General features: G+C 40.4%; 2 protein-coding genes and 1 long non-coding RNA gene across 5 annotated transcripts in view; 2 read left to right on the top strand and 1 right to left on the bottom strand.

Annotated features, from left to right (window-relative positions):
• The window catches only part of LOC123516778 (quinone oxidoreductase-like protein 2 homolog), a 13,055-nt gene extending 7,687 nt beyond the window's left edge, over positions 1-5,368 (top strand). For all 3 annotated transcript variants that reach the window (XM_045276419.1, XM_045276421.1, XM_045276420.1), the window contains exons 8-10: positions 105-251; positions 840-998; positions 5,203-5,368. In XM_045276419.1, coding sequence (XP_045132354.1) covers positions 105-251; positions 840-990 — 298 coding nt within the window. In that variant the 3' untranslated portion in view covers positions 991-998; positions 5,203-5,368. The remainder of the gene's footprint in view (positions 1-104; positions 252-839; positions 999-5,202) is intronic.
• A 405-nt stretch (positions 5,369-5,773) lies between these two features.
• LOC123516777 (glutamate receptor ionotropic, delta-2-like) lies at positions 5,774-14,803 on the bottom strand. Its single transcript, XM_045276418.1, has 9 exons — positions 14,678-14,803; positions 13,901-14,053; positions 13,126-13,273; positions 11,754-11,911; positions 9,952-10,103; positions 9,491-9,809; positions 9,063-9,224; positions 8,596-8,739; positions 5,774-7,005 (listed from the first exon to the last, which is right to left on the bottom strand). Exons 1-9 carry the CDS (start codon positions 14,801-14,803, stop codon positions 6,823-6,825), a joined length of 1,545 nt encoding a protein of 514 aa, XP_045132353.1. The 3' UTR covers positions 5,774-6,822.
• Positions 13,316-15,000, top strand: part of LOC123516779 — a 4,541-nt gene continuing 2,856 nt past the window's right edge. The window contains exons 1-3 of the long non-coding RNA XR_006678277.1: positions 13,316-13,979; positions 14,137-14,296; positions 14,597-15,000. The exon at positions 14,597-15,000 is cut by the window's right edge and continues 231 nt beyond it. This is a non-coding gene — a long non-coding RNA (uncharacterized LOC123516779). The remainder of the gene's footprint in view (positions 13,980-14,136; positions 14,297-14,596) is intronic.

Raw genomic sequence — 15,000 nt, 5'->3', positions numbered from 1 at the left:
ATTGTGCAAGTTTCTTATTTAATATTATTGTCTTCCATGTAGATTAAGCTTCCAAGTGTTAGTAGTTATACAGTAGCTTTTCAATAAGCTGGTGTGTATTTCAGGGTGTGTCATGAAGGGACTGTGGTAGTAGCAGGCTTTGCCAGTCGTGTAATACCTCACATAGAGACAAGCATTCTGCTGCCCAAGGCAGTCTCCCTTGTTGGCCTCTCCCTCTCACACTACCAGCAGGCAAATAAGGATGTGTACAGGTAAGAAAATCGAAGTATTGATAAAGAAAGAAAGGATTCTAACCATATGAAGCTGTCAGCCTTAATCTACATGTCAAGTCATGCCTCTATCTGTTTATATATATTTCTTGTTGATAACATAAAACTTGGGGAGAACAGAAAAGAAAATAATGAAAAGAAAAATTTTGTGAGAGGCATTAATGATAGCAGTGGCTGAAAGGATGTCCAAGCTGCCTACAATGGATTTATATTGATAATTACACACAAAAAAGCATGTAAGTGTCTAGATGGAGTGAGACATGGTGGTTGTATGCATATTCACAGTCTTGAAGACCGAATTAATTCCATCATGTACCTAAGGTTTCAAGGAGGGAGGGAGGTGATCCTTACTGACCACACAGCATCAAGCACTGGTCACTTGTGTAACGCAGATCTTTCTGCATCGAGGCTAGACACTGGAACAAACTTGCCACCACATTGCCTCATTAGACCTCAGAATTATTATTTTCATTTAATATTTTTTTGTGTTGTACTGCATTTGATCTGTTAAATTTGTTATAAAACTGAGGATCTTATTTTATGCATACTTAATTAGTACTTTCATTACAGGCAAGTAGTTGAGGATGTGATTGACATGCATGAAATGAACCTGATAAACCCTCATATATCAGCACGTTTTAATATTGACCAAACTGCAGAAGCCTTAGATTTCTTACGCCAGAGGAAATCCACCGGGAAAGTCATTCTTGAGCTTCAATAATATTAAGTGTAAGTACATACATACATACATACATACATGGTGAATGGATGCTTAAGTTTATATAAAAATTATATTGTGTGTGTGTGTGTGTGTGTGTGTGTGTGTGTGTGTGTGTGTGTTTACCTAGTATTGTACAGGAAACGAGCGGGGCTCATACTGTCCTGTCTTCATGTCTCCATTTATCCAATTTTCTTTAAAGTTATGCACATTATGTGCTGTAACAACTTCAGCTCTCAATGCATTCCACTTTTCCAATATCCTTCACACACTGCCTCATCCTAATCTTCTTTACATGTCCTCTTGTCCTTCTATCTTCTTCTGTCACCAGCACCAGGTCTTCCTTGTTTATCTTTTCAATGCCATTGACTATCTTGTACATTGTTATTAAGTCTTCTCATTTTCTTCTATCTTGTAAGGTTGGCAGTCCCTTTTCCTTCAGCCTTTCTTCATATGCTAGGTCCTTTATTTCCACCACCATCATTGTAACAATCTTCTGAATCTGTTCTAATCTTCTTATATCTTTTTAGTGTTTGGAGGCCACACCACAGTTGGATATTCTAGCTTTGGATGTATTATGCTTGTGATCATTTTTTTCATTATATCTTTGTCCATGAATTGAAATGCCACTTTTATATTAGTCAACTGTGTGTGTGTGTGTGTAATTCACTGTTTGATCTGCTGCAGTCTCTGACAAGACAGCCAGACGTTACTCTACGGAACGAGCTCAGAGCTCATTATTTTCGATCTTGGGATAGGTCTGAGACCAGGCACACACCACACACCGGGACAACAAGGTCACAACTCCTCGATTTACATCCCGTACCTACTCACTGCTAGGTGAACAGGGGCTACACGTGAAAGGAGACACCCAAATATCTCCACCCGGCTGGGGAATCGAACCCCGGTCATCTAGCTTGTGAAGCCAGCGCTCTAACCACTGAGCTACCGGGCCGTGTGTGTGTGTGTGTGTGTGTGTGTGTGTGTGTGTGTGTGTGTGTGTGTGTGTGTGTGTGTGTTTCACCACAGATGCCTGCTGGTCACCCAGCCAATCTTCCCCATTACAGAGCGAGCTCAGAGGTCATAGACCAATCTTCGGGTAGGACTGAGACCATAACACACTCCACACACCGGGAAAGCGAGGCCACAACCCCCTTAAGTTACATCCCGTACCTATTTTCTGCTAGGTGAACAGGGGCTACACATTAAGAGGCTTGCCCATTTGCCTTGCTGCTTCCTGGGACTCGAACCCGGTCCTTCTCAGTTGTGAGTCAAGCATGCTAACCACTACACTATGCGGTGTGTGTGTGTGTGTGTGTGTGTGTGTGTGTGTGTGTGTGTGTGTGTGTGTGTGTGTGTGTGTGTGTGTGTGTGTATTTACCTAGTTGTATTTACCTAGTTGTAGTTTTACATGGCCTGGGCTTTATGCTCGTGTGACCCTGTCTCCATATCTACACTTATCCAATTTTTCTTTAAAACTATCTACACTCTTTGCTGACACCACTTCCTCACTCAAACTGTTCCAAGTCTCAACACATCTTTGCGGGAAACTAAATTTTTTAACATCTCTCAGACATCTTCCCTTCCTCAGTTTCTTACTATACAATCTTGTGCTTCTAATGTCATATTCTTCTCTCAGGATTAGTTTCTCATTATCCACTTGATCCATTCCGTTAATCAATTTGTAATCAATTTATAAACTTGTATCAGATCCCCTCTCTCTTCTCTGTTCCAGTGTGTGTTTGTGTGTGTGTGTGTGTGTGTGTGTGTGTGTGTGTGTGTGTGTGTGTGTGTGTGTGTGTGTGTGTGTGTGTGTGTGTGTGTGTGTGTGTATTCACCTAGTTGTATTCACCTAGTTGTAATTTTATAGGGCCTGGGTATCATACTCGTGTGGCCCCGTCTCCATATCTACACACATCCAACTTTCCTTTAAAACTATGCACACTCCTCGCTGACACCACCTCCTCACTCAAACCATTCCACACCTCCACACATCTTTGTGGGAAACTATATTTCTTCACATCCTTCAAGCATATTCCTTGGCTATCTTTTTACTATGCGATCTCGTAGTTCTATTTAAGTTTTCCTCTCTCAACATCATTTGCTCATTATCCACTTCATCCAGTCCGTTCAACAGTTTATAAACCTGTATTAAATCTCCTCTTTCTCTTCTTTGTTCCAAGGTAAGCAAATTCATTTCTTTTAATCTCTCCTCATAGGTCATTTCTGCCAATTCCGGAACCATTTTTGTTGCCATTCTCTGCAATCTCTCCAACTTCCTTATATGCTTCTTTTATAAGGGGACCAAACCACTCCAGCATATTCCAATCTTGGTCTAATTACCGTACTAATTAATTTCTTCATCATATCTTTATCCATATAATGGAAGGCTAATCCAATATTTTTATCAAATTATACGTTTCTCCAAACATCTTATCAATATGAGCCTCAAACTGCCCATGGTCTTGTATTATCACTCCCAAATCCTTTTCCTTTTCCACCTTTTTCAACACTACTTCTTCACCCATCTTATATGACCCTCTTGGCCGTCTTCCACTCTTCCCCATCTCCATCACATGACTTTTGCTCAGATTAAATTCCATTTGCCACCTCTTGCTCCACTCCCAAATCTTATCCAGATCTGCCTGTAAAATTTCACAATCTTCTTCACTCTTCACACACCTACACAACTTCGCATCATCGCAAACAAATTAATATAACTGTTTACTCCCTCTGGCATGTCATTAATATATACAAGGAAAAGTATTGGTGCCAGCACTGAGCCTTGTGGGACTCCACTCTCCACCACCAACCAGTCCGACTTTGCATCCCTTATTACCGTTCTCATCTCCCTCCATCTCAAGTAGTTTTCCATCCACTTTAACACTTTTCCTTTCAGTCCTCCATAAATCTCTAATTTCCATAGCAGTCTCATGTGAGGTACCTTGTCAAAAGCTTTCTTTAAATCCAAATATACACAGTCCATCCATCCCTCTCTCTCTTGTATTTTGTCAACCACTCTTGAATAAAAGCTCAGTAGATTTGTTACACATGACCTCCCTTTCCTAAAGCCAAATTGATGATCCGATAATAACTTATGATCCTCCAGGAACCGTATCCAATATTTCTTTATCACCCTCTCACAAATCTTACCGACCACACTTGTTAGAGACACAGGTCTATAGTTAAGAGGCTCTTCCTTACTGCCTCCCTTATAAATGGGCACCACTTCAGCTCTTTTCCACTCTACTGGTACTTCCCTGTTTCTAATGAACACCTTATAATATCATATAATGGATCAATCAATTCTTCTCTACACTCCTTCAATAATTTTCCTGAAACTTCATCTGGTCCCATCGCTTTATCATCTTTAAGTTCCTCCAACATTTTATATAACTCCTTTTAGGTATCTTAATGTCATCCATGTGCACATTTCCTTGTACATTCTGAGGCTTTACAAACATTGTTTCTTCAGTAAATACTTGCTGAAACCTATTATTTAGCAATTCCGCTATATTCTTAGGGTCATCTACTATCCCTTGCTCTCCTTTTAATCTTTCAATGGACTCTCTCTTTTAAGTTTACCATTTATGAACCTGTAAAACAATTTTGGATGTTCCTTACTCTTGTCTACAATATCTTTTCAAATTTTCTTTCTTCCTCCTCCTTACCCTCACATACTCATTTCTCACTCTATAATTCTCCTTATTTAGTATATTCCTGCTCTTTTCCATCTTTTCCAAGCCACATCTCTCTTTTCCTTAGCCTTAACACAAGTTGCATTAAACCAATCCTTTCTTCCTTCCTCTCTCGGTTTATACTTTGGTACAAATTTCATAACTCCTTCTTTATAATATTTCATAAAAATCTCATTTTTTTTTTCAGGCACCATTTTCGTTGCAGCCCTCACTTCTCTGATTTGTAACATCTCCTCCTGATTCTTCTTTCACTCTTGCCAAAATGTGTGTGTGTGTGTGTGTCTGTGTGTGTGTGTGTGTGTGTGTGTGTGTGTGTGTGTGTGTGTGTGTGTGTGTGTGTGTGTGTGTGTGTGTGAGGCTCCTACAGACTATGATTGCTAATGTAGAAATGGATATTGGTATAAAGCAAGGTGACTGTGACTTATATTGAAATTTGAGTCTGGTGATATTTCAATTTACATTTAAGCTTTATTTATTTTTTTCTTTGAGAACATTACCATATGCTTTTCTCATACAGCAAGAGTTGTGCTGAGGAGAATGCAAGAACTTCAGGAAGAAATGAAGAAATGTACTTGAGCTCTCTTGGTTTAAGTGTTACCAACAGCCTGAAAGAATTGGAGTAATTGCATCAAGAAGTAACTTGCTTGTAAATTATAAAATAAAGAAATGATGTATTATTATCAGTATTCACATATCACTCCTATTGTATCCAAGCAATTCAGAGAAAGTCCAAGTTTTTATGTATAGACTATGTATAGACTTTCAGCCATTGCTTCAATTCTGGCACGTTATATTAGACCGCTTCATCTGCTGCTTTGTATCATCACATTCCTAACTAACCATTTGTAAACACACTTAGTTTGTTGCTTGCCAAAGCAGCAGATCCAAATGTAGATGTGAGAGAGAGAGAGAGAGAGAGAGAGAGAGAGAGAGAGGAATGTCAAATAAAATTGAATACAAAACAGTAAATGGTATGAGATGAAATGTGATTTTAGTTTTTCACTTTTCACCTGTTTGTGCCTTCCTGTCTGTTTATCTGTTAGTGAAGGCAGCAGCAGCTTCTATTGGTGAGAAAAGTGAATGTTTAGAGATGTCACAAGTGAATAATAATGACTAAAAAAAAAAAAAAAAGAGAAAAAAAACTTTCCAATCAAATGAAATACAAGGGTACTACAAAAGTTTTTTTTGACATTTCCTAGTCATTAACATTCCAGCCCTATCTCTAGTTAATTTATGAAGGATTGTTATTGATGTGAAAATTACGAGTTATGTGACAGAGCTGAAGAGAAAACTATTAATGCAATGCTCATTCGCTTCCTCATTTTTGCTGTTTTTGAGGATCTTACATGAATTATTAGAATGAATTGTAAAAGAGAGCAAAGAGATCAAAGCTACCAGATCACAATGTCTTCAGTAACCTCGCACCCACCTCACATCAAACAAACCCAAGCTGTGTCCGTCCTCAGCTTCCTTGGTCCTCAATAAATTCCTTAGTAATTCTCAGCTATCATTTGCCCTTGCCATCCCTTTCTCATTCCATAACTAGAGCACTGGTGGAGGAGTGTCTTGGTGTAGTGCTGGTGAGGTGATCAGGTTTTAGTAAGTGTGTCTGTAGGAATGTTAGTCTGAGGAGGAGGTTAGATGAGAGTGTAGGAGTCTCATTGTCTGGAAAATGTGTGTATGTGAGAGTAAAGTCCCTCCTGTGTTTCCTCATTCCTCTTCCCTTTCATCCAGCTCTTTCTTAATTTTCATGCAATTTATCTAACATGATACACTTTCCATCCTGTGACTTTTAATGCTTAGTCAATCAGGCAGGAAGTAAGGTAGTTGTTCAACTAGTCATTGAATCACTTATTACCTAAAAAGCTTATGCACTAATTCTTCCCTCACCCATTCACTCCATCTTGAATTAATGGTCTTATTTCTCATACTTGTAAAGTTGACATTAAATATATACAATTACCACATTTTTTTCTTTTTGATTGTTTGGAAATATATAAACAAATAATAATGAGTATAAATATATATAAAGACTTGAATCTTTTATTTCTTCTCATTCAAAGCAGCAGACGATGTAACATTTCATAAAGACTAAAGATACACATAGTATTATTTGTAGTTTTGTGTGTTCAAAGAATTAACTGGATTTATGGAAGACTTCAATCATGAATATCAGTGTGGAGGAGAGCAAGCTGGAGGCCAGGACATAGAAGGCAGTCTGCAGGTGGTCCAGGCTGAGGGGAACCAGTTTGGTGCTGCCCCTTTCCTCTGCACTGCCCTCATTGTACTCCAGGTGACTCGAGAGCTGCCTTTTCTTGTCCTTGTGTATAAGAAAGATATATTTCCATCACGAATGCTGCAATAACAATCAACACTTTAAAGTTTTCAGTAATTTTTTTATTTACATTAAGAATTTTCTACAGAGATCGGAAGTTTAATGGTCAGAGTCTTCACTATTTTAATTCCTACATAAGTTTCTGAAGCTGTATAAAATCACCAGATAGTAAGCAGAATAAATATGAAAACATGTCCTGGTACTGAAGAGTTAAACAATCTGGCAGCATTAAAGCCACATCTATCTCTCACTACCTAATCAGTTTCCTTGAATTCATTCACACCAGGGCACCTGGACAAACAAAACACCTCATTAACTAACTGTTGCTTTGGTGGACTTGAGGAAAAGCCTTTGATCTTGGCCTCACTGTTGTCATTAACAAAGCCATCAGTCTGTTGGCTCTCCCTCATTACTACTCCTGAGATGAAGCTGTCCTATGAGACTCTCTCTCTCTCTCTCTCTCTCTCTCTCTCTCTCTCTCTCTCTCTCTCTCTCTCTCTCACGATGATGATAATAATAATAACAATAATATTAATAACAATAATAATAATAATAATAATAATGATAATAGTGATAATGATGAGAGAGAGAGAGAGAGAGAGAGAGAGAGAGTGTTGGGTGCAGAGTGGAGAACAGGAGTAGGCTACCCCAAGTATACCCAGTGATAGGCCTATAGACTTTCTACTCATTGGGCAGCAAGTGTGTAATTACTATCATTATTATTACCATTATTATTATTATTATTATTTTCTTATCATTATCATTATTATTATTATCACTTGTTATTATCTTCCTCTCATAATTCTGTCCCAATTTCTTTCTTTCTCTGCTCTCTAGTCGTTATCCCTCTTTACCACTCCTCAGCACGTCCATTCTTCCTTCATCCTTGGCCCAGACTGACAACCTGATACTAAAAAGCCCTGCATAAGTTAGGGGTGGGGAATGCTGTGACACCCGTCCCTACGCTCCCTCTGACGCACCTTTCCCTACCAAACCACACGTGCTACAGGACACCATAGATAACATGTAGGTGCCCCTCAAGCCACCGCGCACGGGCCGATACCGCCTCATCGCGCTTGTTACCATGTTGCGACCCATTAATAAATAGTATGGTAGTTTCCCTAAGCATATTGTTAAGCAACCCCCCCTCCTCCCAATCCATTGTATATTTTCAGTTTATATACACCGCAAATTGATCTATAGTCTTGTACAGTATATCAAACGCAGTGTTTATGACTAGTTCTCTGGCTCAGTCGAGGGATGAATAAGTGTTATGCTGGTTTTTGTGTTACAGTTTTTATAGCAGTGTGATGCCATTACTGATAACCTGATGAATGTAATGGCGTTAAGCAGCTCGAAAGATGTCTCACTGATCAAATTATATATTTTCTTGAACCGTGTATACCTGACAAATATATTACGTTAAATTAAGTGCTTTCTTCATACTATCAAGCTGAAAATGTCGTACAGATGTAATTGCCTCCCTAAACTGAGTGTATTTGACGAGAATGTAGGCGTTAAGTGTCTTTTGCACATCAACATGAAGCTGAAAATGTCATATAGATCTATAGATACCTTCTTAAACAGAGTGTAAGAATCTAGTTTCCAGTATGTGACCAAACCGCTCTCAAAGATCTTGCTGATGGCCTTGTCAAAGAGGTACTTGAGCGGGGAGTGGGAGCGGATACCAACAGCCACAGTATACACAGTGAAACATTCCTGGAAGCAGTGAGGGGGACACTTCAATCAAAGGTGACACTCGAAAGCTTATTTTACTCTACAGTACTTCATCTTACAGTTAATGGTCCCTATCAAAAGACACTTCTGCACAGCATCTGCAGACTTTGAAAAGGGTCTAGTTGAAGTTTCTCGGATTTTCTAGAACGTTTTAATGATAGGTTAACAAGATTTCTGCACTTTCAATATGAGAAACACTCTTGAGAACCCAAGTAATTATCACCGTGGCTTATGAAAATTGTCTTGGTGAGAGAGCAAAGCGTTTATAGATAGGGTCCACTAAGTGTTTACTAAGCTGTCACCACCTTCATCATCCGGGTCTGGTAGGCTCCCTCGGAGTGATGCAGCTGAGTGTTGATGTTAAACTCTTTGGTGCTGCGGTTCACTACGGCCACACCTTTACCCTTGCGGACCAACTTCATGATCTCGCGCAAGTCCTTCACCAGCGTGTGCCGCTCCACCAAACCCTGGCAGTTGAATGAAAGTGTGATAAACATTTATAAGAGTTGGGTCAAGTCATTCCCGTTCTTCTACTAGATCCCTTTTTTTCATACAAGAAACAGGAAAAAAAAAAAAAAAATCTACCGAAGTGCTCTGGCCGGTAAAGTAGAAGGATCGAAAGGAATGATCTTAAGTGTACAATACATATGATTTTTTTTTTAATTGAATTACTGCGTATCGAGTGTTAGACTTGAAATATAAAACTCAAGAATACGAATACCAAGCAACTCACACGTAAGTAAATGTTCGGGGACTGCACCAATGAAGCTTTCACGTAGTTAGTGTTCTCAAACAAAGGAAGAGATGATTCAAACAATTCTTTAATTGTATCTATGCCAGTTGGTTGCCTAGCCACGGTGAGAAAGGCCGTCAGGTTGCAAGAGTAGGACTTGGCGAGAATGAAGGTATATATGAGCATGAAGGCCACCATGATGCGCGTGGCCTGGCGACGAGGCAGTGCAGGGTACGGCTCTTGCAGGTGAAGGCTGATGGTGAACAGCATTGCGGCGGGGAACCTTTTCAGATTGACACTCTCCTCTTCCTCGTCAGGACTGTTGGGGACCAGGAAGAGTTTTTTTTTTTTTTTTTCATTATTAATGTAAGTTCATACTCTCTCTCTCTCTCTCTCTCTCTCTCTCTCTCTCTCTTAGCAATAAGATCATACTGCAATACACGATGCTTAGTAACACTCACCCGTCAGCTGCTGCCAAGGCCACCAAGTTGAAAATGACGCCAATGACAAGCAGGCTGCCCAGGATGGCCAGCCAGGTGGACAGAGTGTAGGGCAGGCCGGGGGACTGCCATCGTGGTAGGGGCGGCTCCGTACGGATTAGGAAGCACGAGTACTGCCAGTACAGGCAAAAGATATGGATGCAAAAGATTTTTTTTTTTATTCGTTATGGCCTATAACTCCTGTAGGCATACTTGAAGAGTATAATTATGTGGGAAGCGCTGCTCAGCTTCCACCCATTAGTGGCGCAGGCAAATTTATTAATAATGGTACCCAAATTAGGGTACATACCACCACCCCAACGCATCTTTCGTGTAACAACCTAGAACCTGAGTATCTTTGGTGACATGAAGGTAACTTTAAACCACTCGACAAATGGCAAAGCTTCAAAAGCGGTAGGGTGGGATTCGAACCTACGCGTGGACGGCTACCCTATCCACTACGCCACTGCCTCCCTGTAATATGTAATGCAATATGTAATGCAGTATGTAGTGATCGAATTGTGTAATGCAAATATGCGAGGTTAAAACCATCTATTTTGTAATGAAGGCAAGTTTTCCGAGGTACGGTAACTCCAAGGATGTACGTACCTGTGAATACTACTTAAAGAAATTGCACATCCTGGCATACAGTTACCATGCAGACACGCATAGATAGGCAAGGAGAGTCTTATATTCTGAAATTTATCATATATGACAAACTTATGGAATAAATCTAACATATTGTTTGTTGCATTGGTCGGTTTCCCCTCTTGCATAAAAAAAAAAAAAAAAAATCGATATATTCATTGTAAGGGAATTTTAAAGAGGTTCCTTAGTGAAAAATGTAATGAAAGCGATAGTAGCAAGGGCGTTCTGAGGCGTCTCCGCCTGCTAACTCTGTACATGGGCCTTATTCGTCCTTGCATGGAGTACTCTTCGCATGTTTGGAGGGGGGTGAGGTCCACTTACACAGTTTTATTAGATAGGGTGGAATCAAAAGCTTTTCGTCTCATCAACTCATCCCCTGTAGCCCATAAATTCCCGTGAAAAGCCCACATGGTATAAAGAAAAAAAAAAAAAAAACTTCCCTCCTCTGACTGTCTTCAGCCTCTTTCTCACCGCCGAAATGTTGCATCTCTTTTTATCTTTTATCACTATTTTCATGCTAACTACTCTACTGATCTTGCTAACTGCATGCATGCCTCCCCTCCTCCTGCTCCCTCGCTGCACAAGGCTTTCTTCTTCCTCTCATCCCTATTCTGTCCAATTCCTAATGCAAGAGTTAACCAGTATTCTCAATCATTCATACCTTTTTTTTTTTTTTTTTTTATACCATGTGGGCTTTTCACGGGAATTTCTGGGCTAATTTCTTTGGCAAACTCTGGAACTCCTTGCCTGCTTCTGTATTTCCATCTTCCTACGGTTTGACTTCTTTTAAGAGAGAGGTGTATAAACATTTGTCCCTGAATTTTGGTTAACTCTCTTCACTTTTAAGGGAACTGGCAACCAAGTGGGCCTTTTTTTTTCATTTTTTGCTATCCTTGGCCAGTTGCCCCTCTTACATAAAAAAAAAAACTTTCGAGCTTTCCACTGGTGACAAGACTCGCAAAGTGTTATTTCTGTCGCTGCTTATTTTCTGACACGTATGTAGTTGAAATGAAGAACAGAATACTGTACACAGCATGTGAGCCATTTTCCGCGGTGAGCAGTCCATTATGACGCATGATGTGTAATACTGACAAGCTTTCACCACGATAACAGTATTCAGAGGAGTATGGGCTTACGTCAGTGTCAAAGAAGTTGGTGTAGCCTTGGTACTCGTCGCGGCCTTCCAACGAGCTAACGAACAAGTTTGAGATGGCGAGCTCGGCGTCTGCCCGCCCCAGCATCCCCACCAGGCCAGTCCAGGATCCGTTGGACAGCGGGTAGCCCCATTTCTCACCTGGAGAAGAATTGTAATCATCATTGCTGTCATTTCCTGTTGGTAGAAGTATATCTAAACAGGATACCATCATAAAAGCACAAGCAGGTCAGAGTTCTGTTGTATGTCTGCTCTGACCACCATGCGTGCGTGCGTGTGTTGCCATTCACCGCTTGAAATTAAGCCGTTAAGGTATAAGTGCAATATGGAACTAAACAGTGAAAGCGTATGACTCCAGGCAGTCCCTTTAGCTCGGGGAACCAAGATGTCCCACTTCTCTGAGTGTCCTTAGTCCTTACACACCGAGCCGCATAAGGACAACAATCTACTCAGGTAATTGAATCATTGCATGGTCAGGAATTATTCCCGTCTCTTTGAACTGTCTGGATGCTATACATACGCATGATGAACGACTCACTATGGCGAGGGCAACCACTGCTTAATTAATTGCATGACACATCTTGGTGCATCCAATCATCAGTGAACTGGACCATCATTAGACATAAACCCCATACTCGTATGTACGAGGGCAATCTTATACAACAGTAGTTCATCGGTAAGACATTATATAGGTAGTGACCGCTCTTCCCAAGTTGTGTAATGGAAAGAAGAATGATATAAAACTTATCATTTAAGTGGCACTCACAAACTGTACAAATAATCACTGTCTTAATAGTTTCATGGTGGACACTCCTTCAACGCCACATAATTTCGTGAAAGCACCATTTAGCAATCAAGGCAAGAAGCTGTTTAGGTTAGTATTCAATATTCATCTACGACAATCATGAAATCACACCAGTAAACTTAGAGAATATAACCACCTATATTCAAATCACCGCCCTGCTTCACTCCTATCAACAGCGACACATGTGGGTTCGGAACACATCCGTAACACTCGTATAGCAAACCAGCGGAACTCTAGTCGAGACCCATCAAAATCAACATCTGAATCAGTCGTATCATTTATTTATCTCCATATCCATTAGCATAGCATATTATCATGTTAGCATGTAATAAAGGTGTACTCTTGTGGCTAGAAGTCAACTAACCTGCTACTCTCACCTCTGTGTTTTGTGTTTTCCTTCTGTGTAGACACCATATTCTAAAACTTATACTTAGAGCCGAGAGTGCTAAGACAGCGGAAATGTGCGACGAGTGAACAGACTTTTTGTTATCCAGCGATATTTCAGAGGTGCAGAATTTAGAATGTGTAATCTCTACCAAACATTACTGACCGTCATAAGTCTCTACAAACTCGGCAGTGAAGTTGAACACGTCTGCCAGTGCCCTGATCACCTCGATGTCGCGGCCGTACAGATACTCCAGGACGCCCCCCTCATTGCGGCGGTACAACGTGCTCGGCTCCCACTCAAACATCGCTATCTGCACCGTCAGGATCATCAACTTGAGGAGATAGTCACAGATTGAATAACTCCCACTCCGACATCGCTCTCGGCGCTGAGATGTTGAATAACTTGAAGAGCAGTCAAAGAATGAGTTACTCTCACTTAAACACTGTCAATTGAGTGCACAGCCATAACCATGATGGACAAATGGAAGATCAGCAGTCACAAATTGAGTAATTTTCCGGGCTTCCTTCCAGTGCACTCATAGTTATCCTGATCTCAAGTCAGTCACCCTTGCTGTCTCCTTAAGGAAACCTAACAAGGGATAGATTTTATCTGATAAGATGATGAATAAAACTACAAACACAATGAAAGGGATTACAGAACGTTAATCCACTAATGGCCACGATCTTACTCGTCCATATCATTTATACGCGTGACTTGAAAAAAAAAAATGAAAAAAAATATAGTCACGGCCAATATTCAAGTAATAGATCGTCGTTGTGTTTAGCATTTATCTTTATTCTTAAGGTTTCTGATCTGTTTATCGAGTACCATTTTACAAAATCAGACTGATTAAGATTGAGGCAAAACGTTAAACGGAAAAGAGGTGAGTGTTAGTTGTCATTATACTGCTACTCATGTCTACAACGAGCTTCACTACCTTCAGGACAGAGCCTCGGATGTCGGAGATCTTGTCTATGAAGGGCGAGACTGGGGAGGAGAAGCGACCGTTCTTCCAGGTAGCGTGTAGCCTCATACCAGGGCCCCAGTACAGCTGGTTGATGTACACCTCCCACTCTCCAGCTTTATCAGACTGGAGATAGAAGTAACACTGCATTATAACACGTAAGGTTAATGTAATTCTTTCAGTCTACTGTCTAGCATTTTCTATTTCAGAGTGACTGACCAAGTGTTACAAAAAAGCAGAAAACAAGTACACTGAATGTCCCAGACCTCAAGGAGTATTGCCAAAAGGAAAACCTACATTAAAGAACTTTTTTTAATTCTTCGTGAAGAAGCTCAAGCAATAGGCAAGTACAGGAAAATTCTTAAACAGGTAGGGAGTTCCAGAGTTAGCAAGTAAGATATCGCTTTTAGATATGTCTTTCAACTGTTATTTGTTTCCTTGTCTATGGTATGAATATATGATGCTTTACCTGAAGATTTACACACTCTATACATTTTTGTGTGGTGACTAGACAAGATAAGTTATGCATAACCTGTTCATTTAATTCAAAGCCATGCATGTTAATGGACGTGTGCGAGTCATAAACTGATAGATAAGTTTTCCGCCGGACCTCTTGATACACATGAAGAAACACTTTTTTTTTTTTTTTTTTTTTTTGCCGTCGAGTAGCGGCAATACCCGCTACTTTTAAACGATGAAAGCAGTGTGGCGGAGATCGATGCTCTCTCACAGTACAGTGTTACACCTCACCTGCACGAGACCCACCAAGTGTTCTGTCTTCCTTCCCTTGTGAGTGAGCGTGAGGGCGTCCAGCTCGTCTCTTGTGAGTCCAACCAACACGTACCTGCGGCACAAGAGGCACTGGTCATCCATCATCCAGCAAGGGGATTTCAAGCTAGTATGGCGCGTGGGGAGCACACCTGTATCAGAGTAAAAGGGAACCCAATAGAAGCCAATTATATAATGTATGCATTACGTTGCACTGTTTACCGATATATTCAAGGCAGTGGCTAAAGAAGTAATGTAGTTTTTGGCATTACAATTATAACACCTATTACACCACAATCTGATGT

This window comes from Portunus trituberculatus, chromosome 41, assembly GCF_017591435.1.
Source record: "Portunus trituberculatus isolate SZX2019 chromosome 41, ASM1759143v1, whole genome shotgun sequence".
Taxonomy (NCBI): domain Eukaryota; kingdom Metazoa; phylum Arthropoda; class Malacostraca; order Decapoda; family Portunidae; genus Portunus; species Portunus trituberculatus.
Note: the sequence above shows the minus strand (reverse complement) of the source record. Positions and strands in the feature narration are given on the sequence as shown.

Bases quoted from the DNA above. Each gene is read 5' to 3' on its own strand.
- LOC123516777 (XM_045276418.1), bottom strand. From the start codon at position 14,803: ATGATGGATGACCAGTGCCTCTTGTGCCGCAGGTACGTGTTGGTTGGA. The intron at 14,054-14,677 runs GTGAGGTGTAAC...TTCTATCTCCAG, and splicing joins ACTTGGTGGGTCTCGTGCAG to TCTGATAAAGCTGGAGAGTG. The intron at 8,740-9,062 runs GTGGTGACAGCT...CACTGCTTCCAG, and splicing joins ACCAGACCCGGATGATGAAG to GAATGTTTCACTGTGTATAC.